The 22,300-nt window shown below is 39.1% G+C and overlaps 1 protein-coding gene across 1 annotated transcript in view; it reads right to left on the bottom strand.

The window, feature by feature from the left end:
* The window catches only part of LOC108444120 (scavenger receptor cysteine-rich type 1 protein M130-like), a 78,171-nt gene that overhangs the window by 43,297 nt on the left and 12,574 nt on the right, over positions 1-22,300 (bottom strand). Inside the window, exons 3-17 of the mRNA XM_017725103.2 lie at positions 19,774-20,088; positions 18,460-18,774; positions 18,034-18,357; positions 17,110-17,424; positions 16,506-16,811; positions 16,222-16,293; positions 15,239-15,553; positions 8,438-8,491; positions 8,203-8,349; positions 7,984-8,073; positions 4,788-4,850; positions 3,762-3,824; positions 3,598-3,672; positions 3,062-3,124; positions 2,875-2,937 (exon numbers count right to left, since the gene is read on the bottom strand). Of these exons, the coding sequence (XP_017580592.2) occupies positions 2,875-2,937; positions 3,062-3,124; positions 3,598-3,672; positions 3,762-3,824; positions 4,788-4,850; positions 7,984-8,073; positions 8,203-8,349; positions 8,438-8,491; positions 15,239-15,553; positions 16,222-16,293; positions 16,506-16,811; positions 17,110-17,424; positions 18,034-18,357; positions 18,460-18,774; positions 19,774-20,088 (2,580 nt within the window). The remainder of the gene's footprint in view (positions 1-2,874; positions 2,938-3,061; positions 3,125-3,597; positions 3,673-3,761; positions 3,825-4,787; positions 4,851-7,983; positions 8,074-8,202; positions 8,350-8,437; positions 8,492-15,238; positions 15,554-16,221; positions 16,294-16,505; positions 16,812-17,109; positions 17,425-18,033; positions 18,358-18,459; positions 18,775-19,773; positions 20,089-22,300) is intronic.

Genomic DNA, 22,300 nt, shown 5'->3' with positions numbered 1-22,300 from the left:
GCTGCAAGTCTAATGTAACACAGCTGAGGCCACTCGTCAAGCGCGAAGTACAGTGGGGCAGTTAAAGAGTTAAAGAATTTGTAAATGCTTTCTTTGCTATCAATAACTGTTTAATCAGTAATATAAAGAGCTTGTCAGTGTAGAATTTCAGCTGTATTTCCTCTCAAAGTCTATATATTTTTCCAGTTTAAAACAATTTATTAAAAACTAGTTTTTCTAACTTTTTTATACAGAGATAAAAAAATGACAAACATTTTATGACAAAAATCACACTTTATTATCAGAGTTGCTATAATGTTCTGCATATTACACCACTGTTTGTGACAGTGTGACTGTATATTTTCTCTGCCCTTTATAAGTAAAGTGAGCTTCTCTGTGCTGATATAAGATGTTATGATTAGTAATTGTGGAAATCTAGCATGAGTTATGTACATTTTATCCTGTTTGGCTCTTAAGTAAATGAGCAGTTTGTGATCTAGTTTTTTTTTAACATTCTGTCACTTAAACTGCAGCTTCATGGAGTCACATCTTTCCTTTCTCTCCTGACGGTGGTGCTATAAGACGTCACTTTTCCATACACAATATTCAATAATCAATAAAGAATCTACCTTGATGTAGAACAGTTTCGGCCCATTTTGTGTCATTTCTGGCAACAAAATGGGTTTGAAATTTTCACAGGATTAAAATGTCCAGTGTATTATTTTATTTTGCACGTGAAGTGGACACTATTACAAACAGGACATAAACTGTAAAATAGACACAATCCTACTAAAATGTCAGCAGTCATAACATCTGTCATTTCACAAAGGCATCATGTCAATTTGGCAGTGAATCTGACAAAAGCTGCCTTAATGCCAGTAACTGCTTATTGGAATAAGCCTTTCTAAATGTGTATATAAGTTTATGTGAGCTGTCTTGAAAAGCGTGTGATTGTCATGTATCCTTATGAACATGATCTACAGCAAAATAACAGCTTTTATTTTTATTTCACATCAATGATTGAACTGTTAATCACACAAAATATACTCTGAAGCAACGATGGGGGAAGGAGGAGTGCTGAGTGGGATCCAGCACCTCCAGATTTCAGGAGAAAAAAAAACAACAACAAAAGACCACTTTAAAATATTCTGTGCCCATAAAATGTCATGGTTGGCCCCTCCCAGTCCTGTCCATGTGTTCATGTTGTGTTTTTAGTCTAGTCCATGTGCTTTCTTTGTTTTGATCCCCAGTCCGGTCCCTCGTTAACCCTGTTTATATTTCAGCCCTGTGTTTTCCCCTGTGTGGTTGCAGGTCTTTGTATGGATGTATGTTGGTCTTTGTGCTGATTGTTTGATGATTTATTGTGTTGGATATTTGTGTGTTTTTTAAGTTATGTCTGCCCATCAATCTCAACGTGTTGGCTATATGAACCTGGACTGTTAAGAATCCACTACGACCCTGGATTTGCCCATAATAAATCTTGCTTTTCTCCACACTTGCATCCGCCTTATTGCTCCCCACTGTTACATGAAATATAAGCAAGCGAAGCAAAATAATATGGTATTAAATCTTTAAATTTTCAGCTAACAATTATCCAGCTCCCATGGATTTTTTCTAAAATTGTAATAATCTCTCTAGATGTTGACATGTAGTTTGACTACGGCACGGTGGCGTGGTGGGTAGCGCTGTCGCCTCACAGCAAGGAGAGCCTGGGTTCGATTCCCCAGCCGGGTGACCGGGGTCCTCTCTGTGTGGAGTTTGCATGTTCTCCCCGTGTCTGCGTGGGTTTCCTCCAGGTTCTCCGGTTTCCTCCCACAGTCCAAAGACATGCAGGCAGGCCAATTGTGTAAAATGATCAAATTGTAAGTCGCTCTGGATAAGAGCGTCAGCCAAATGCTGTAAATGTAATGTAAATGTAAATGTAAAATCTACGGCTGCAACACAAACTGCTTTACTCCTCTAATCAGCAGTCTGACTGGTCAGTGCTCAGCTCATTTGCTGAGACAGCAGGTCAGCTGTGACTGCTGTGCTGGTTATAGGAGTACTGTATCATGTATGTAGGCTGTATCATGTCGTCCACCCAGAAAATTCTAATGAATAAGAAAAAAAAAACACTATTGAGGATGACATCATGATATTTATCACTTATGTGCTGCTAAAATGATCAGCATCTCCAACCTAAAACACCTTCATCTGTCTCTGCTCTTTACAGTGAAACATGAAGAGCTGTTCATTTACTTATTACTCTATATAATCAGGACTGAACTGAATAAACATTTGCATAATGCAGAATTTGTAGCCTCACTGATGAGCAGCTACAAAGAGCAGCAAAGCAAATGAATAGAGCAAGAAATTAAATGTAAATAACATTCACAGGCCATGAAATTAAAGCTAATGTGTGTATTTAAGCAGTTTTTCTTTGAAGTTTTTAAATTTCCTTTTTTTTTTTGAAAAAGAAAGCAAAGTGGCTTAGAATGCAATTAGTTAGAGAACATTTTGCTCTTCCTGAGTAAAAAAATAGCACAGTCACAAGAATACAAACATCTTCAAGAAGAATATAAAATAATTTGTTGTTCTTCAAACTTTGGCTGATTTTAAGAAGCTCGAATGTCATTTCCTGAGTAGACGCATTATTTGGGTCTCTGTCAGATGATTTGTGCCTCTTTCCCAGACACATCCACATCATCATAGCCTGAAAGTAAAAGTTCTTCAGTAAGTGACAAACATCTTAAACACACGCATATCACTCCATATATGCATCACTGCAGCGCCGTTCATCACGTATGTAACGTTACAGTGATGCAAATCCATGTTTATCTAACAGCACTGCACAATGACGTGTGAGAGAAAGAAAAAAACCTGTTTACCCCTCAATAAAGTAGAAAGGAGACTCACCTGCTGAATCTCCAAAATCCTGTCCAGGAGTGATGACATCATCATAGTTCTCTGGTGTGTACACTGCACAGGCATATGTGAACAGGTTATTATTCTTCTACCATGAAGAATAAATATGGTTTTACTATTGAACAGATGCTGGTTCACGACATGTTCACATGAATTTTGAATTTTTAGAGGAACAAACCTGCTGTAACCTGTAGATTCTCTCCAGCAGGAACGGCGTCATCATAGAGCTCCACCTTGTTCTCTGTAAAAACACCAGTTTTAGTGCCACTAAGCTTTTTTTTTTTTTAGCATGATTTCAGTTTTGTCACATGGTCAGGTGTAACTATTACAGTGTCTGAGTTCTGTATACAGTTAACAACAGTAAATTGAGGTAATCTAAATCCAAACTACTATACAATATCCACAATATACAGAAAGGGAGGAGTAGCTTCACTGCAACTCACTGTTAGCACAGTATAATAGGACATGCATGGAGAAGAGTGTTAAATGCTCTATTGTGTATGTGACTAAGCAGATGTCTCCACTTGGCTATGACTCTTTAGCAGAGAGAGATTAATCCTCATTATCCTGGTTTCTGATCATTTTCATTTAAATTGTGTAAATTCTGCTCTATCAGTCGTTATACCAACATTTCTTTTTTCTGCTCAAACCAAACCACAGCTGCTTTGTTGTAGCACAAACGAGTGATGCAAGAATTACAAAACAGGAACACACTTGCTTCTCTAGTTGTCTGTCCAGCAGAAATGACATCATCATAGTTCTCTGGAGCATCTCTAGTTCCCATCTCACCTAAATCAAACACAAAACATGTTTCACAAAGAGTTCATTAATCTTTTCATGAAGGCTTCAGTGAAGGGATCTCTATAAAAGGCACCCACTTTTCAGGCCACTGGTGGCGACATCATCATAATATTCAGCTTTTTCCTCATTTACAGCCTTTTCTGGAAGAGAAAGGAGAAAATTAGTTTATACATCTCTCTACCAGGCTGATGCTCCTGCGGAAGCTAATTTCTGGAGCAATAACTGTAGTATTTTCAAATTTCAGGAGATGGAAACATTTCTGTTTTAAATCTTATGCATTGATGTCAGCAGCCTGCACAACATTTTGGAAGACACTAATGCAAGAGTGTTGGATTTATTCACCTACAGAGGAGAAAATTAGCATAATCTACAGAAGAACTAAAACCTGGAAGTTCTGGCAAAAGAAAGTTTTTGTAATTTAACACACACATTATCTATTTTATGTGCTCTTTATTTACATAAATATAGGTATTCAAAAGTTACAAAGGTATCCTCTGTTGGATGCAAAATTCTCAATACATTTTCAATGGGATTCGAGTTAGTGAAATTGGCTAGGCAAGCACCTTTAACTGTTTAAAAACAGCTTTGTGTTATTTTAGCTGTATGCTCGGGGTGGTTGTCTTGTTGAAATGTCCACCTTCTCACCTTTTTTGGTCAGTGAGATTAAATTCCCATGCAATATGTTCTGGTACATTGCTCCAATCGTGTTTTCTTTGATGAAAGAAATTCCAAACGTTTCCAGAAACATATTAGTTCACATTGCATATTGTTGCATGTAATTCATGGCCATTTCATGTGGCACTTTTAAGTACTGCAGGGTGGCTTCAACAATTTCTTCTTGTATTTTTCTACTGAATGATTCCAGTCATATAACTAGAGGTCATGTGTCAATTCAGCTGTATTACAGCCAGTACATAGAGACCAACTCATGTATGACCTGCAAGCACCTTTAACAGCGTTGTGTTATTTTGGCTGTATGTTTGGGGTGGATGTCATGATGAAATGTCCACCTTCTCACTTTTCTTGGTCAGTAAGATTAAATTGTCCCGCAATATGTTCTGGTACACTGATCCATTCATGTTTTTGTGTTCTTGTCCTCTTACCAGAGAGAAGCTCCTCATCCACATCCTCATATCCTGAATGCTGTTCTTCAGAATGGACACTTCCTGTTAGAAATTAATTCAGAATATCAGACAATGTCATTGCCCAAAACCCCCCATTGATTACAATGAATGCGGCAGGAACACATGCACGCACACACACACACACACACACACACACACACACACACACACACACACACACACACACACACACACAGTCACACACACACACACACACACACACACACACACACACACACACACACACACACACACACACACACACACACACACACTCATTACCTGATCTTTTACACTAAAACACAATCATGCAAATACTCTCCTTCTCCCATTTCTGTCACCTCTTCTCATTCACTATCTCTGATTCTCTCTTTTCTTGTGTCACTTATTTATGTAATATCATTATAACACAACTACCTACTAACTTACTACTAAGTTACCACACAAATGCATTAGCGGACAATCAATGATTTCCTGTGGAAGATGATTTGCAGCTACAATATAATGAAGATCGACAGGACAAAAAGCAACAAATAGAGTTTCAACTTTATCAAGACAGTCAGAAAAATAGCTCAAAAGTTGTTGCATGAAACAGTACAACATTATTTAATTAACATTACATAATTTAATTTATTGTGCAGTTAAGATGCATAACGAATGCCATCTCTCTCTCTCTCTCTCTCTCTCTCTCTCTCTCTCACTCTCTCTCTCTCTCTCTCTCTCTCTCTCTCTCTCTCTCTCCAGTATTACTTACTAACAGACAACAAGGTAAGTGCTGCTGTGTTAGAATCTTGCCATTTTCATCATCTTTGTTGTCATTGTTATCTTCTCTCATAGCAACTAAGCTGGTCAGCTATTACAAAACAATGAGAGTTATTATCCATCCATCCATTTTCTAAGCCACTTCTCCATCAGGGTCACAGGGGGGTGCTGGAGCCTATCCCAGCAGTCATCAGGCAGAAAGCAGGATACACCCTGGACAGGTCACCAGTCCATCACAGGGCAGACAGACAGACACAGATAGTCACTCACAGCAATTTAGCATGTCCAAATGGCCTGAGTGCATGTCTTTGGACTGTGGGAGGAAACCCACACAGACACAGGGAGAACATGTAAACTCCACACAGAGAGGACCCCGGTCACCCGGCCAGGGAATCAAACCCAGGCCCTCCTCGCTGTGAGGCAACAGCGCTACCCACCACGCCACCGTGCCGCCCAGAGAGTTATTATGCTACATACAAATGCTAGATGAAGGTCATATTAATAATTTGTATTTCCCTCTTCCTAAGATATATCTGAACCTTTGAAACATTTCACTGAAAGGACATAAATAAATAAATAAGTGTGAGAGCATTTAGGCCTTTCAAATGTAGAAAAAAAAAACACTAAGTAATAATTCATAAATTCATTTTTCCATTTTTAGTAATGAGGTCTTATCTGCTTACATGGATAAACTGCCCCTGACATCAGCACATCACATTTAATAATCTCTGTCCACTCTACAAAACTCACTGGCTAACCAATTACACAAATAAACAACTACAAACATACGCCTATCTCTGACAGCTACAAATTCAGAGTGTTTTACTGTGTTTTTATGTCTACCATGTAATTCATGGTAGTTAAAAGTGAGGAGAAACATTCAGACATGTTTCTTTTTGCAATTCAACACACACATTATCTATTTTATGTGTTTTTTATGCACATAAATATAGGCATTCAAACGCTCCCCAAAGTTACAAAGGCATCCTCTGTTAGACGCAATTTTTAAAGTCTCAATACATTTTCAATGGGATTCGAGTTAGTGAAATTGGCTAGGCAAGCACCTTTAACTGTTTAAAAACAGCTTTGTGTTATTTTAGCTGTATGCTCGGGGTGGTTGTCTTGTTGAAATGTCCACCTTCTCACCTTTTTTGGTCAGTGAGATTAAATTCCCCTGCAATATGTTCTGGTACATTGCTCCATTCGTGTTTTCTTTGATGAAAGAAATTCCAAACGTTTCCAGACACATATTAGTTCACATTGCATATTGTTGCATGTAATTCATGGCCATTTCATGTGGCACTTTTAAGTACTGCAGGGTGACTTAAACAATTTCTTCTTGTATTTTTCTACTGAATGATTCCAGTCATATAACTAGATGTGATGTTTCAATTCAGCTGTATTACAGCCAGGAAATAGAGATGAACTCACGTACGACAGAGCAGTCTGCAATTTTTTCATGTCTATCCTAGCAGAGGCTTTGCTGTGAGGTTATATTGTCTATTTATGTTTATTGTCTACTAGCCTTTATATGTTTGTGTGATAATATAGTAGTTTAACATTATGTTTTGCAAGCTGTTTACCCATCTCATTACACTCTCTAGCCATCTTTTCAGGAATGTCCCAGCTTATTTCAGCAAGACAATGCCAAGCCACATTCTGCACATGTTACAACAGCGTGGCTTCGTAGTAAAAGACTGCAGGTACTAGACTGACCTGCCTGCAGTCCAGACCTGTCTCCCATTGAAAATGTGTGGCGCATTATGAAGCGCAAAATATGACAACTGAGACCCCGGACTGAAGTTGTACATCAAGCAAGAATGGGAAAGAATTCCTCCTACAAAGCTTCAACAATTACTGTCCTCAGTTCCCAAACGCTTACTGAGTGTTGTTAAAAGGAAAGGTGATGTAACACAGTGGTAAACATGCCCCTGTCCCAACTTCTTTGGAACATGTTGCAGGTATCAAATTCAAAATGAGTGAATATTTGCACAAAACAATAAAGTTTAACATTAAATATCTTGTCTTTGTAGTGTATTCAATGAAATATAGGTTGAAAAGGATTTGCCAATCATCATATTCTGTTTTTATTTATGTTTTACAAAACATCCCAACTTCATTGGAATTGGGGTTATAATCCTACTGCCAAGAATGCTTGTTAATGTTAGCTATTTAGGAACTTCAGGAAGCTCTTTCACCTTCAGCATAATTGCTACTTGTTGCATAAAATCTCTAGTCTTCTGCAAACAGCATAAAATGTTCCAGGCCAGTGTTAGCCAGGAATTCTCAGGACCTTCATGACTGCAAACTCCAGCTTTTTTATAGAAACATAAAAAAGGACAAATATAAATTTCTCTAATCACTGGGAGCTCATTGGGATTGCATTCATAATAGAATGCTTCACATCATTTACCCTTTTTAGTCATTCTTTTAGTGTTGATTCTGTGATCGATCTCTTCATAGACTGCCTCAGTTTGAGTCTTATGCTTCCTCCTAGAGAGCACTGTGAGGGAGACAGAGAGAAACATGGAGCCAGTTCAGTAGAAGAGAAGACTGATGACAGACTGAAGGACTAATGATGTTTAGAGAATGTATAGAAAGTGGATTGTAGATGATCTCTGACTCTCTCTACCTCTCCTGAGCACTCTGTTCTGGTAAAACAGCACAACCAGAAGCACTAAGGCCAGGAAGAGCAGCACTCCCAGAACCAGGAGAGACACTGGATAGATGGATGGAACAGCTGTTGATGGAGTAATTGCTTCGCTCTCTGTCTGACCAGCTGGTAATAAAAATACAAAATATAAATTTCCTGAAACATTACACTTATAAAATGTTCAAAAAATTACAGAAATGAATAGAAACAGTACCTGTGATGGTAATGGTAATTACTCTGGATGCAACAGTGGGAGATACAGATACATCTGTGAAAAAGTAAAATAAAATAAGACAACACTTAGGACAAATATTTCTAGGCAAATTTACCTATTATAAATTAGAGACAGGGGCCAAGCCCAACTCCTAAAGAACAACACCACACCATAACCGCCCCCCCCTACCAAACTTTACACTTGGCACAATGCAGTCAGACAAGTACTGTTCTCCTGGCAACCGCCAAACGCAGATTCGTCCATCGGATTGCCAGATGGAGAAGCGTGATTCATCACTCTAGAGAACACGTCTCCACTGCTCTAGAGTCCAGTGGCAGCACTTTATATCACTGCATTCTACGCTTTGCATTGCGCTTGGTGATGTAAGGCTTCAGTGCAGCTGCGCGGCCATGGAAACCAATTCCATGAAGTTCTCTACGCTGTTCTTGAGCTAATCTGAAGGCCACATGAAGTTTGGAGGTCTGTAGCGATTGACTCTGCAGAAAGTTGGTGACCTCTTTGCACTATGCGCCTCAGCATCGCTGACCCCACTATGTCATTTTATGTGGCCTACCACTTTGTGGCTGAGTTGCTGTCATTTCCAACCTCTTCCACTTTGTTATAATACCACTGACACTTGACTGTGGAATATTTAGTAGTGAGGAAATTTCATGACTTTTTGCACCGGAGGTGTCCGATCGCGGTACCATGCTGGAGTTCTCTGTGCTACTGAGAGTGACCCATTCTTTCACTAATGTTTGTGCTGCCAGGCAAACTGGTCTAGTGTGAGAGTTTCACTGTAAGACCTTTCAGGCCATCAACAGAAAGATGAATTTTGCAGATTGGAAATGATTGTAGATTCAATGCTCCTGTTGCTTTGCAGCGCCCTGACCAGCCAAACAGGGTACCTGCCAAGCTGCTTCCAAGATGGTTCTCCTTAGGTTAGCAGCCCCAGTTTCCATAGTTTAACATAACTGAGCTTCTGATTTTTATCAAAAGAAACACAAAACATAAAAATTAAAGCTATTATGGTGATAAAGCTACATTTCTAGTTTGTAATTAGCATTTAGATATAAAACTCATACACCTCTTTAGAAGTTATACAAATGATCTGTAAGAGTTTTATTAGAACAAGAGGTTATAACCTCAGACTCTCTTACAATGACATATAACATGGGAACAGTAAGGCCTTAGCTTCACTACAGATAAAACACGGGTGCCTACTGACTATAATCTGAGCTACAGAAATTAGTGTATTTAATAAAATAGGATTAATTACAGAACTTGAATTTTCTTTCTTTCTGCTTTTTAAAGATAGTTTTGAGAGTCTTCAAGTACAAGCTCATTACCAAGCATGCCCTGTGTTTCCATTTTTGCTCTGTCTTTGTTAAAGGGGAATTTTGAGTGCTCCTGTTGCTTTGCTGGGGTGGGGTGGGGTGGGGGTCTGAAACTTGCTCCGCTCCTAAACTTTTTAAAACACTTCTTTTTTCTCCGAAAAACAGACTTTTTGCTTTTGACCAGGTATCACGGTCTGTCTCTGAAGCATGTCGGATTCTCAAAATGACAAAGACTTTCCAATGTTCGCGTCGTCTCGCCCTCAAAGAGGTAAGAAAAAAGATCAGCAAGCGCCGAGCGAAGTAGCTGCTGAAGCGAACATGGACGCTAACGCAGCTTTGTCTGATTCAGACTGATCCTCGCCGAGATGAAGTCTGTTGGATGGCTGGATATCATGGGTGGGCGACTCAACACAATCGCCCCATCCATTTCATCTATGGAAAGTGCCATCATCATCCTCACTCAGCGGGTTCAACAGACCGAAATTAGGCTGAGAACAGAATCTCCGCGGGCGAGGACGTAACGACAAACTAGCTGCGACACTCAAGTGCCTGGTGACGACCGTGGACCAGCTTCAAGCAAAGCCGATGACTTGGAAAACAGAGGTCGACGGAAGAATCTAAACATCGGCCTGCCTGAAAGACTCGAGGGCTCAGTTTCTTCAAGAAATGCTTCCCTCCTGCGTCGATCTCCCTCAGGAGGTTCATCCCCTCGATACAGAGCGTGCCCGCCGCTCTCTCGCTCCTGCGCCAGCCTCAGGGTCTTCACCTAGGAGCGGTGCCCAAACAGGGAGGCCGTTCTGAGAGCTGCGGTTAAGAAACGTGAGATATCTTTTCAAGTCTCACGACTTCGCTTTAACGCGGACTTGTCATCAGAGGCTCTTCGGGAGCGTCGCGCCTTCGACGCCGTGCTGAAACGCGTGGTACAGCGCGGGATGTTTCGCGGATTTGCGCGCCCTGCCAGCCTGAGAAGCATTCATGAAGGACAGGTCCGGCTGAGGATCCAAAATCTGCCACCGCTTTTCTGGAATGCCTCGGAACTGAGTGAATTTGCCGGGACTGCATTTGTCATGACGACTTAATTTCCTAAACCTTATTATTTTTATTTCTATTTTTATTTTCAGAGAAATCTGATCTCTAAAACCAGCAACATCCTTAACCCCCCCCCCCCCCCCCCCCACACACACACACACACACCCCCACAACACATTTTATTGAAGTGTTTTTGTTTAGTACTGGGTGGCTGACAAATGGACATAAGTGGACTGTAAAGTTTTATCAGTGGACTAATACCAAACTCTCTTGCTGGTTCACAATGTGTCTGGTGTTGTCTTCAGGAGGCCTTGATGGCTTAACTTTATCAGATGTTTGATTTTGTTGACCAGTTAGATTTGATTAAACTACTCCATCATTTGGGGATGGGGCTGGGAGGGAGGATAAGGGGATGTTATTGTTATGGTGTTGTTTTTTGTTTCACTTTGTTCTACTATATAATTGCTTATCTTCTCGCCACGCAGTATATACCTTTTACGCATCACAATACAAGCCTGATGTTCAGATTGATTGATCATGAATGATGCTTTTAGGTTGGTTACATGGAATGTTAAGGGAATTGGCAGCGTTATAAAAAATCCACACGTCCTTAAAGAAAGATAAAATATCATTTGGAATGCTTCAAGAAACTCACCTTACTGATATAGAACATGTTAAACATCAGCGTGATTGGGTAGGTCAAGTTATTTTAATTGTTGGCTCCATTTTGGAACAGTCTATCACTGTAATGAACGTCTACACCCCTAATGAAGACTGCCCTCGTTTTATGTCTCACATTATGTTATTGTTCAATCAGTATTGTAAAGGGTTCAGTCTCTTGGCATGAGATTTTAATTGTGTTCTTGACGATACACTAGATAGATCTTCATGTGCTATATCATTGAATGAAAAATCTTCTAACATTCTTAAAGAAGTCTGCAGTCATTCTGGCTTAGTTGACATGGAGAGAGCAGCACCCCTCGACCCAAGACTACACATTTTATTCCAACTCACATCAATCATACTCTAGATTAGATTATATTTTTATGTGTGTTAGTTATATACATACAGTAATGGATTGTAAAATCGGTCCTATTTAACTATCTGATTTTAATGTAACCTTACCAAAGACTAAAAACTGGAAATGTAACCTGTTATTGTTGAACAGTGACACTTTCTGTGAATCAGTTTCAATAAAATATTCCTGGTCAGAAAATCAGCATTCTCCAATGTCCCCATGCACAATTTGGGATGCTGCTAAGGCAACCATCCATGGCCATATAATTTGCCAGAGCTCCTTTATTAAAAAACCACAGGGAGAGAGACGATGTACTCTGGAGAATGAGATTCTTCGTTTAGAACAGCAGCATAAACAAACACCTAATCAAATTAATTGGAACAAGTTGGTTTAGGCAAGGGCTCAGTTTAACCTCCCATACACAGATTATATAAAGAAGCTTATTTTCTTAACTAAGAAAAAATGCTATGAGTATGGAAACAGACCAAGTAGATTGTTGGCTTATCAGCTAAAGGCAGACCAGACTGAGAAATCCATAAAAGCAATCAAACTGAAGAATGGTAACGTTACATATGACCCACATTTAATCAATGAAACTTTTAGAAACTTTTTCTCATCACAACCTGAGAGCAGTATAAATATTGAAGCCTATCTGGATCAGATTTCTTTTCAAGCAGTTATGGACACCGAAAAATGGACCTTGGTGCGCCATTCACTGAGGAGGAGGTCTGGGAAGCGATTCAGTCTATGCCTTCGGGCAAGGCCCCAGGACTGGACGGATATCCTGTGGAGTTTTATAGGAATTTCTGGCCTGAGTTATCACCAATTCTTATGCCTGTGCTCCACCACATTTACGAACACAATGTTATGCCAGATTTATGGAGAACTACCTCCATTTGCTTACTTCTTAAAAAAGATTAAAACCCACTGGAATGTTCTTCTTATAGACCAGCAAGTCTACTGAATGTGGACTTCAAAATTATTGCCAAAGTACTTGCTCAAAGACTTGATGGTTTATTACCACGGCTGATGCATGCAGATCAAACAGGATTTGTGAGATCAAGATATGGATTGGACAATGTACATTGAGCTCTTAGTATCATAGACCACCTTAGTAGAAATACGGATCCTGCACTGATTGTTTCTCTAGATGCTGAAAAAGCATTTGACAGGGTCCACTGGGATTTCTTATTCGCAGTATTGGAGAAAGCCAACATGCAATCAGTTTTTATTAATATGAATAAATCACTTTATTCACACCCAGCTGCCATAGTTGATATTAACAATTTTCACTCTGAAATCTTCCCAGTAGGCACGGGCTGTCGCCAGGGGTGCCCGCTCTCTCCTCTTCTTTTTTCCTTAGTAATTGAACCCTTAGCCCAGTCAGGTAGTATAATCGCTTCTGGCATCATGACTAGTGGAGAAGATCATCGTATTTCTCTTTATGCAGATGATGTCCTCTTGTATTTATCTAACCCAGGTGTTTCTGTTAAGGCTATCCTAGATTTGATATCAGACTACAGCTTAGTGTCAGGCTATAAAATGAATCTTAGTAAATCATTGGCCTTACCAATGAATATCTCACAGGATATACAACAGTTATCTCCTTTTCAAATCACTGATACGGGATTCTGATATCTTGGCATATTTATAACATCCAAATTAGATGATTTATTCACTGCCAATTACCCACCACTTTGGGGCAAAATTGAACAAGATCTGCGTGTCTGGACTTCCCTCCCGAATTCGTTTTTTGGCTGTATCAATGTTATAAAAATGAACATACTACCTCGACTTAATTACTGTTTTCAAATTCTTCCTTGCTACATATCTTCCAGCTTTTTTAAGAATATAAATGCTAGCTAATAGAGTATATATGGAATAGAAAGAAACCTCAAATTAAGTTCTCAAAACTTACCAAATCCAAAGAACAGGGAGGTGCCTCTCTACCTAATTTCTAACGTTATTACTGGTCAGCACAAATTAGTTTCTAGACAGGCACAATTCCAGATGGGTTGAAATCGAATCTTCATTTTGCAAGCCACTTGAGTTAAAGTCTCTCCCGTTTATTAGCTCCATAGAAAAATGCTACACTGTAAAAGATAAGTACACTATTTATAACACACTTCTGGCTTGGAAGGATGTTAGACAATACTTGAAAATCCCAAGCTACATTTCGCTGTACTCTCCAATTATCCTCAACCCAGATTTTCCCTCTCAGCTAAGAAATATAGGTTTACATAGTTGGTTTAGGTCTGGAAAAATAGATCTGTCCTGTATATATAATCAAGGTTTAATGACTTTTGAGCAGATAAGAACTCAGTTTAAGGTCCCAAACTCAGATTTCTACAAGTATCTGTAGTTGTGCCATTTTGTAGATTCCCTATGTAAGGATAATAAATTCCGCAGGGAGCTGACTGATGTGGAGAAGTTTCTTACCAAACCTAACGGCTTCTTGTGCAAAATCTCATATATACTCTACTCTGTCTAATACCAGTATGTCATGCTATGATTTGTTAAGGTATGTTTGGGAGAGGGACCTTTCTGTTACATTTGATGATGATACATGGAACAATATGCATAAGAAAATATTTCCTAGATACACCTCTGTCAATATCCAAGAGCAGAATTTTAAATTTTTCTACAGATCCTCCTATACACCTTCATAAGATGTTCAAAAGTGTATCTCCTCTATGTCCTAAGTGCAATACTGATTAGGGTACACTTATGCAAATGTTTTGGGAATGTATAAACATTCAAACATTTTGGAGAGATGTTCATCAAGTTGTTAGGAAAAATATTGGATAAAAGCTTCCATATGTCACCATGTTTTGAACTATAGCCCTGATACAGTTATAAATGAAAATCAAGCCTATTTGTTGTTATCATATCTAGCAAAAAATGCATCTTACTGCTGTGGATATCTCCAGATGTTCCCTTGCTCAACATGTGGCTGACGCAGGTGTCAAACCTTGTTTCATTGGAGAAACGTACTTGTGAACTTGACAAAAAACACAAACAATTCTGTGAAATCTGGTCGTCGGTCTGGAAAATGCTAGATGATCTGTAATTGTTCATTTTCCTTCTTACATCATTTTTGTATTGTTTTTATTTTGTTTCATGTTCTATTTTATTTTGCCCTATTTCACTTTCCATTTATTTAAATGCATAGAGTATGTTAACCCTACTCTGATACTGCTGTGGCGAGAGATATTCTTAATTTGTTACGTTACAAACTAATTTCTGTAAAACTCAAAGATATAAGTTAAAAAAAGTGTGTCGTACATTCAATGGACAATTTATATGCAAAATTATTACAAGTAAGTAAACTGTATTTTGGACTGGGAAAAAAAAAAAACAGCAGAAGAAAAATAGTGATCAGATCAATAATACTGGAAGTTAACAGACTCCTCTAACCTGCACAGGTGACTCCAGCGTGCTGCCTGTGGGAGCACTCAGTGTGGTTCTTCAGGGAATGAGGACAGTCCCACAGGTGAATCTCATTCCCTCTACACTTCACTCTGTTCAGCCAGATAGGCCCTTCACCAGCACCAAAGACAGCACTCCCATCAGCACTCAGCGCCGGCCCACAGCCCAGCTGCCTGCAGACCACCTGAGCATCTCTGATGTCCCACAGATCATCACAGATAGACCCCCACTCAGCATTATGGTACACCTCCACCCTCCCAGAGAAGATTCCATTTCCTCCTCTCAGCCTGAGATGAAAGCGATCTACATCACACATGAGGAGACACAGAAACTCTAGTGTAGTAAAATTCAGTAGTATGTATTGGTACAGTGAGGAAAAGTGTTTGGGGTCAACAATAATAAAATTGAAGCTTAGTTGAGGTTGAAAAATTGTTAAGAATGCAGTCACATCTAGAAATATTTAGATGTCAGCAATGTTAATGTTATTTTAGCTGACTACCACAGCATATTGGAGTTTAAATGAAATAATTTGATGAAATAATTCATTTGACAAATTTGAGTTTAAATTTGAGGTATTTAACTCTGGTGAACTGTATAGGAATTACAACCATTTTCATGAATAGCCCATATTTTTATGGGCTCAAAAATATTTGACAAAACCTACATAATCATAAATTAATGTGTCATTTTTAATATGTGGTTGCCAGTCATTTGCAGTCAATGACTGTCTGCAATCTCAAACCCATAGACATCACCAGATACTGAATTTCTTCCCTAGGATACTAGGCCAGACAGCCGCAGCTGTCATTATTTCCTTTGTGTTCTTGGAGTGTTTAGTTTTGCCTCCAGTAAGTGAAATGCATGCTCAACTGGACTGAAGTCTGATAGCTGACACTGGTTATTTCATCTTTTTTTTTAACTAATGTCAATTCCAATATTTTGTGGTAGACTTTGTTGTTAAGTATCCTTACTTGAGCATTGACTCTGGTTAGGATATGACGAGCATTTCAGATGGTTTTGCAGCAAAGAAATTTGCTTCTCTCCTGGTAATACAGAAAAACAGCATTTATTTATTAACCAATTAACTGTTTTATTCTCAGATATAACTGTAAAGACCACAAAATCATACAGATTACCTACAAATCTTATTTCACACTTTTCAGATCTGTAATCATTTTGTTTACTTTCAGGTAGAAATAATTCTACTATAATATCTTCTACAATGGTAAAAATCTACTAGAGAGAAAATGCCTACCTGAGCAGGTAATGTGAGCCACCTCATCATAATTATCACAGCTGTTCTGTCCCCAGGGGGAAGATGGACACTGCCATAAAGTGGAGTCATGTTTCCTACATTTCAGATCATCCAGCCAGTTAGGAGCTGATTCCACTCTTGCTTTGGCTTGCCTCAAACTGCCAGATCTTCCACAGTTCAACTCTTGACAGATTAAACTTGCTGTTTCTTCATCCATCTGATTTACACACACATTACCCCAGGTTTCATTGTAGAACACTTCCAGATTCCCCTTACAGCCCTCAGTGAGTCTGATCTTTTTAAACTCTGGTGGGAAAAATATATTTACTATTATGTGTTCAGAATCAACATAGTGTTTTAGATTCAAACTGAACATTTTTTAGTTGATCCATCAAAAAATAAGTCTATAAAAAAACTTTAATAAAATTCCCTAATGTCATTTTACACCTTGTGAGCAGCCTCTATGTTCATTAAGATGTTCAGAACATTTTTCACCTGTACACTTACCTATACAGGTACTGCTTCAGAGATTCATTTTCTCATGGCAGTAGTTATAAGCTGCATGTCTACACACTGCCTAAATTAATGTCAGTCATCGTGTTACCTGAACACACGACTCCTACGTCCTCCATGTGTCCACATTCATTCTCTCCACTCAGTTGAAATCTGCAGTTCCACAGGGACGTCTCGTTTCCCTCACACTCCACCTCATTCAGCCATATACGTCCAGTTCCAGGTCCAAACTGGGCAGGTACCGGAGCACTGAGGGCCACTCCACACTGCAGCTGTCTGCACACCACCTGCGCATCCTTAATATCCCACAAGTCATCGCACACTGTGCCCCATGAGCCACTGTGGAAAACCTCGAGCCGTCCTGCACAGTCTCCCCCAGAACCAACCAGCCTGATGGAGCTGTGAGCTAAAATTACACATAAATTCAGTGCCTTAAGCAGAGAAAAACATCTGACTCATTGACGTATATATATATATATATATATATATATATATATATATATATATATATATATATATATATATTTATATATATATACACAACTCAATTTCCAAAAATGTTAAGATGCTGTGCAGAATGTAATTAAAACCAAATTTTTAAAGGAAAATACTACAAAGACAACACCTCAAAAGTTGAAACTGGGAAACCTTTTTTTTTCTTTTTTTTTTTTACATATAGGTCTGGACTGCAGGCAGGTCAGTTTAGCACCTGGACTACTTTTTAATGTGGAGCAATGTTGTAATACATGCAGAATGTGGTTTAGCATTGTCTTACTGAAATAAGCAAGGTTTTCCCTGAAAAATACATCATCTGTATAGCAGCATATGTTGCCAAAACCTGAATATATCATTCAGCATTAATGGTGTCACACAGGTCATGTGCACTAATGCCCCCCTATACCATCATGAATACTGGTCTTTGAACTGTACGCTGATAACAAGCTCTGTGGTCTGTAGCCAGGAGGACACAATGATTCTGGAGAAATCAAATCAAAAATAGTTCCAAAACGCTTACCAGAGCAGGTGACTGAGAGCTGTTCTCTGGAGCTGCAGTTGACTGCTTGTGCGTTGCTGCAGTTCCCCAGATGAGCTTCACTCCCAGAACAATTGAAACCCGTCACACACATGTGACTGTGCTCAGGACTGGATGTAGAGGAGCTGGAGAAGCTGAATACAGAGCCACAGCCCAGCTGTCTGCAGACCACAGAGGCCTCACACTCACTCCAGGAGTCCAGCAGAACTCTCCTCCAGTCCTGCATGAAGTAAACCTCCACCTCCCCCTCACATTCCATCCCTCCAGACAACCGCAGTCGCCCCTCATGAAATGCCAGAGAGGAATCTAAAAGGATCAAAAAATTACTTTTGATTTTACAAATTTCATGACCTTTTTTTTAGTGTCCCACTTTTCTACATAAAAAACTCACACAAACTACAAACTCACCACTGCAGATGACTCCAGCATCCTGTTTATGAGAGCATGCAGTTCGACTCCATGATGAAATGGGACATTTTGACAGGTGTGTTTCGTTCCCCTCACAATCAAACACATCAGCCCAGATCTGGCCACTCCCCTCCCCAAACCAGTCTGACCCCAACACAGCCACAGCACTCCCACACTTCAGCTGACCACAGAGGACACTGGCAGCTCTCATATCCCAGCTTACATCACACACTGTGCCCCATTCACTGAGGTACTGGAGCTCCACTCGACCAGAACAGGAGTCAGAGCCGTTTACCAGCCAAGCCTGAGTGTGGCCTGAACACACAAAGGGTTTATTAAGACAGCAGGTAAACAGAAATGTATATCCAGTAATTCATATAGTAAAATATGAAGTTAGTAATTAATAGGATTCTACATAAAATCTTTAAGCATGTCAGTATAGTGATGTAAAAGTGGCAAGAACAAACTACATTTTTTATAGAACTGACATCAAAATTATATCAAAAGCTTTAAAAAAGTATAACTCTTAACAAATCTTTTTTTTTCTTTTTTCTTTTTTCTGCGTCTTTGAGCATAGGGACTCTCACACCAACAGCAATACACATATAATTGGAGCCTCAAATTTCACAACGAGCAAAATAGTTCTTTGCCTAAAGGAAAGACTCGTTATTAATATATATATATATATATATATATATATATATATATATATATATATATATATATATATATATATATATATATATATATATATTTATTTATTTATTTATTTATTTTTTTGTGTTATTATTTAGTCGATTCATATGAAAACTAAAAATGCTATACAGGCTATAGCTATAGATGTTATACATGCTATAGCCTAAGCTGCTGATTTCAGAGAACTGTAAAATCTCATTGCTGGCTTGTATATGACACTACAACTAACAGGATATTAAACAACTTCTGGGAAACCTGTAGATTGTGTAGCTCTTTGTTCACAAACTTTTTGATTTCTTTATTGTCAAATTTATCTGATGGACTACAACTTTCATAAACATTTAAAGCTGCTTTGTAGCTTGTGCAACTACATCAAGTAGATAACTTGGGCAGCTGAGAAATGTTGTTCAATATTAAACATATCATGTTGTTACAATTGCTCACCATTAATTGACTATGAATAACTGACAACAAATTCCAAGAGCACTTGGACTTGTTGTGTGACCATGATCTTGTATATATTTACACAGGATTAATTTCTCCTAGTACATATGACAGTATTGTTGCATTGTACAGCCCTGATTAATATCAAATACTACATCAAATGTTATACTTAACCAGAACATTTGATTCCCACATCATGCTCATGGGTGCAGTTGTGTTTCAGTGAAGATGATATTGGACAGAAGTGAATCTGAGATTCATTGCCTCTACACTGAAGCTCCTCTGACCACACCTGACCCTCCCCTCTGCCAAAAGCAGCTGCTCCCAGCACCTCCACAGGAAGTCCACAGCCCAGCTCTCGACACACAACCTCTGCATCCTGCTGGTCAAAGTCAGCATCACACACTGTGGACCAGGACATCAGATGAAGGACCTCCACTCTCCCAGAGCACAGATGAGAACCACCAGTAAGTCTGGAAATTCTGTGACCTGTATGTAATGTAACCACATTTAAGCTGTGCAGAAAATGGAAATATATACAAAAAGACAGTCGCTTAGAAATATTTATTTTTAACTTCAATCTACTTGATGTTCACTGGTAGTGTCCAATAGATTTAATGGAGCATTCTTAGCAATAGAGTGTAATATCCATGAGACAGGTTTTGCATGAGGCAAAGGTCAGCAGCGACCCTTGGCCTCCATAAGCCTTTACGTGTTGATGTTAGATAACCTGTACTTAAATATATATTTTTAGAAAAAAGATTGTTAAATGGTTACAACTGACTACTCTGTATTCATGACTCATCTGTGAAAAGAGGGACTGTTGTTACCAAGGCAATTTAAAGATAATCTACATTTACAAGAGGTGGTCCTTCAGTGTGATTTTTAGGTGTTGGAGGGGGGACAAAAAAGTCTTCCAACTAAAGCAGAGAAATAACAAGATATCATTTTCTGCAATGTACACAACTGCACCACCCAGAAGCTTGAACTATTTTTAAAATATGCATCCAGTGGGCCCCATTTGTGTCTTTTGCCTGATACCCCAAAATCACTCAGTCCTTTTGTCTTTGCAAGAGATTGCAATCATTTATATCTAGTTAATGCATTTCATTTGTCATTTTAAGATTTTTAGCCACTTTTTAGTACTGGATTTCTTTTTGAATAAATGCAGCAACACTGGATTTGCCTATGCTAAGAAACCTGCAGATTTCATTTTGTATGATCTGCTGGGCCTGTGTGGCACTTTCTTCTGGCTGAAAAAAGAAAACGTACTGACAAACATTTTGCTTTTGCTTTCCATATCTCTGCTGTACTTAATTTTTTAAACTTAACTGCCTTGCTTGCACTGATCTGTCTTTACACAATTGTGTGATCACACAACAACATGAAAAAGTCCATTATAACCATGACTGGGATACAGGATGCATTAAAATGCTGAAATTAATCACCACAATATCACACATTCGGATCCTCCTGTGGACGAAATGGACTTCATCTCTCAGAATGCTCTGGGAGATCAGGTGACTGAACATACGCACTTGGACTGCAGCAATGGAGAGAACTCCATTACCCAGGTTACAGTGGATTCTTATGTGACTTCAAACTCTTGCAAACGCTCCTATCAGCGATCGCAATCTCCTGATTATTGAATGTTTTTCACCTGTGTGTAGTCATACAACTGATAGAGTATATAAACCCAGGCTTTAGTTAGACTCACTGTGAAGTATTGTTTCTTTGAGACTACTGAGCGTTACTTATCTGTTCTGATGATTCCATGTTGTTTGACCTTTTGCTTTGTTTGTTCATTTTTGGCTTCTGCCTCATTCCCTGGTACCTTTCCTTGTTTGATTGAATCTGTGTTTTGACCTGTTGCCTGGACTCTGACTACTGTTTATGTTTTGCCCCTTTTTTGACGACTGTTGGTTTATTTCTATTAAACCACCTTGGTCTTTCATCCGCACGTGTCTGGTACTCTGTCACCGCATTACATACAATTACAAATAATTGTTATTTTAAAATGTACGTATGTATATCAGTGTTGCAAATGCAGTTTTAAGTACCAGATGCCACTGGCATAAAACAGATAATGTATTTAATTAAATGCTTCAGGGATACATTTAAAGCTGTACATTTTAATTTAAATTCATGTTGTCAGAAACTTAAGTGAAACATAGGGACTGAGATAGCTAACTGAGCTAACTGAGGTTTTCCTGTAGTCAGATTCTGTACAGCTTGTCACATAGGTGTGTGCTCTAGTCTGTACACAACTTCTCCTAACCTTCCTAGGACCCAGCATGGTCCTACCCAGTGACTGTCCAGTTTAGAGTACCTGCCCTTCTTCCACTCTAGGCTGTAAACCCATACAAGCTCCAGAAATGACTGAAAACCAGTTCCACAGGGGTCCTGATTTCCCTCCTCAGAATTAGTAGGGACTGGGTTCCCGAAGTTGAATCTTGAATGGCACACTGTGAGGGCCAGGGCAAGCATTTGTTCCAGTCATGCTGGTGTATAGGTCTGAGAATAGCTAGTTGCTCTACCGGAGTGCAGTTGAACCCTTTCACCAACCCATCACTTTGGTGGTGGAGCAGGCTGGTGATGCAGGTCTTCCTGATACCCACCCACTTATACTCCAGAAAATAAGTTGCAACTTTAGTCAGTATGGATGGGTTGAGGAACCTCAAACCTACAGAACATTCTCTCA

Source organism: Pygocentrus nattereri, chromosome 1 (genome assembly GCF_015220715.1).
Source record: "Pygocentrus nattereri isolate fPygNat1 chromosome 1, fPygNat1.pri, whole genome shotgun sequence".
In the NCBI taxonomy this organism is placed as follows: domain Eukaryota; kingdom Metazoa; phylum Chordata; class Actinopteri; order Characiformes; family Serrasalmidae; genus Pygocentrus; species Pygocentrus nattereri.
Note: the sequence above shows the minus strand (reverse complement) of the source record. Positions and strands in the feature narration are given on the sequence as shown.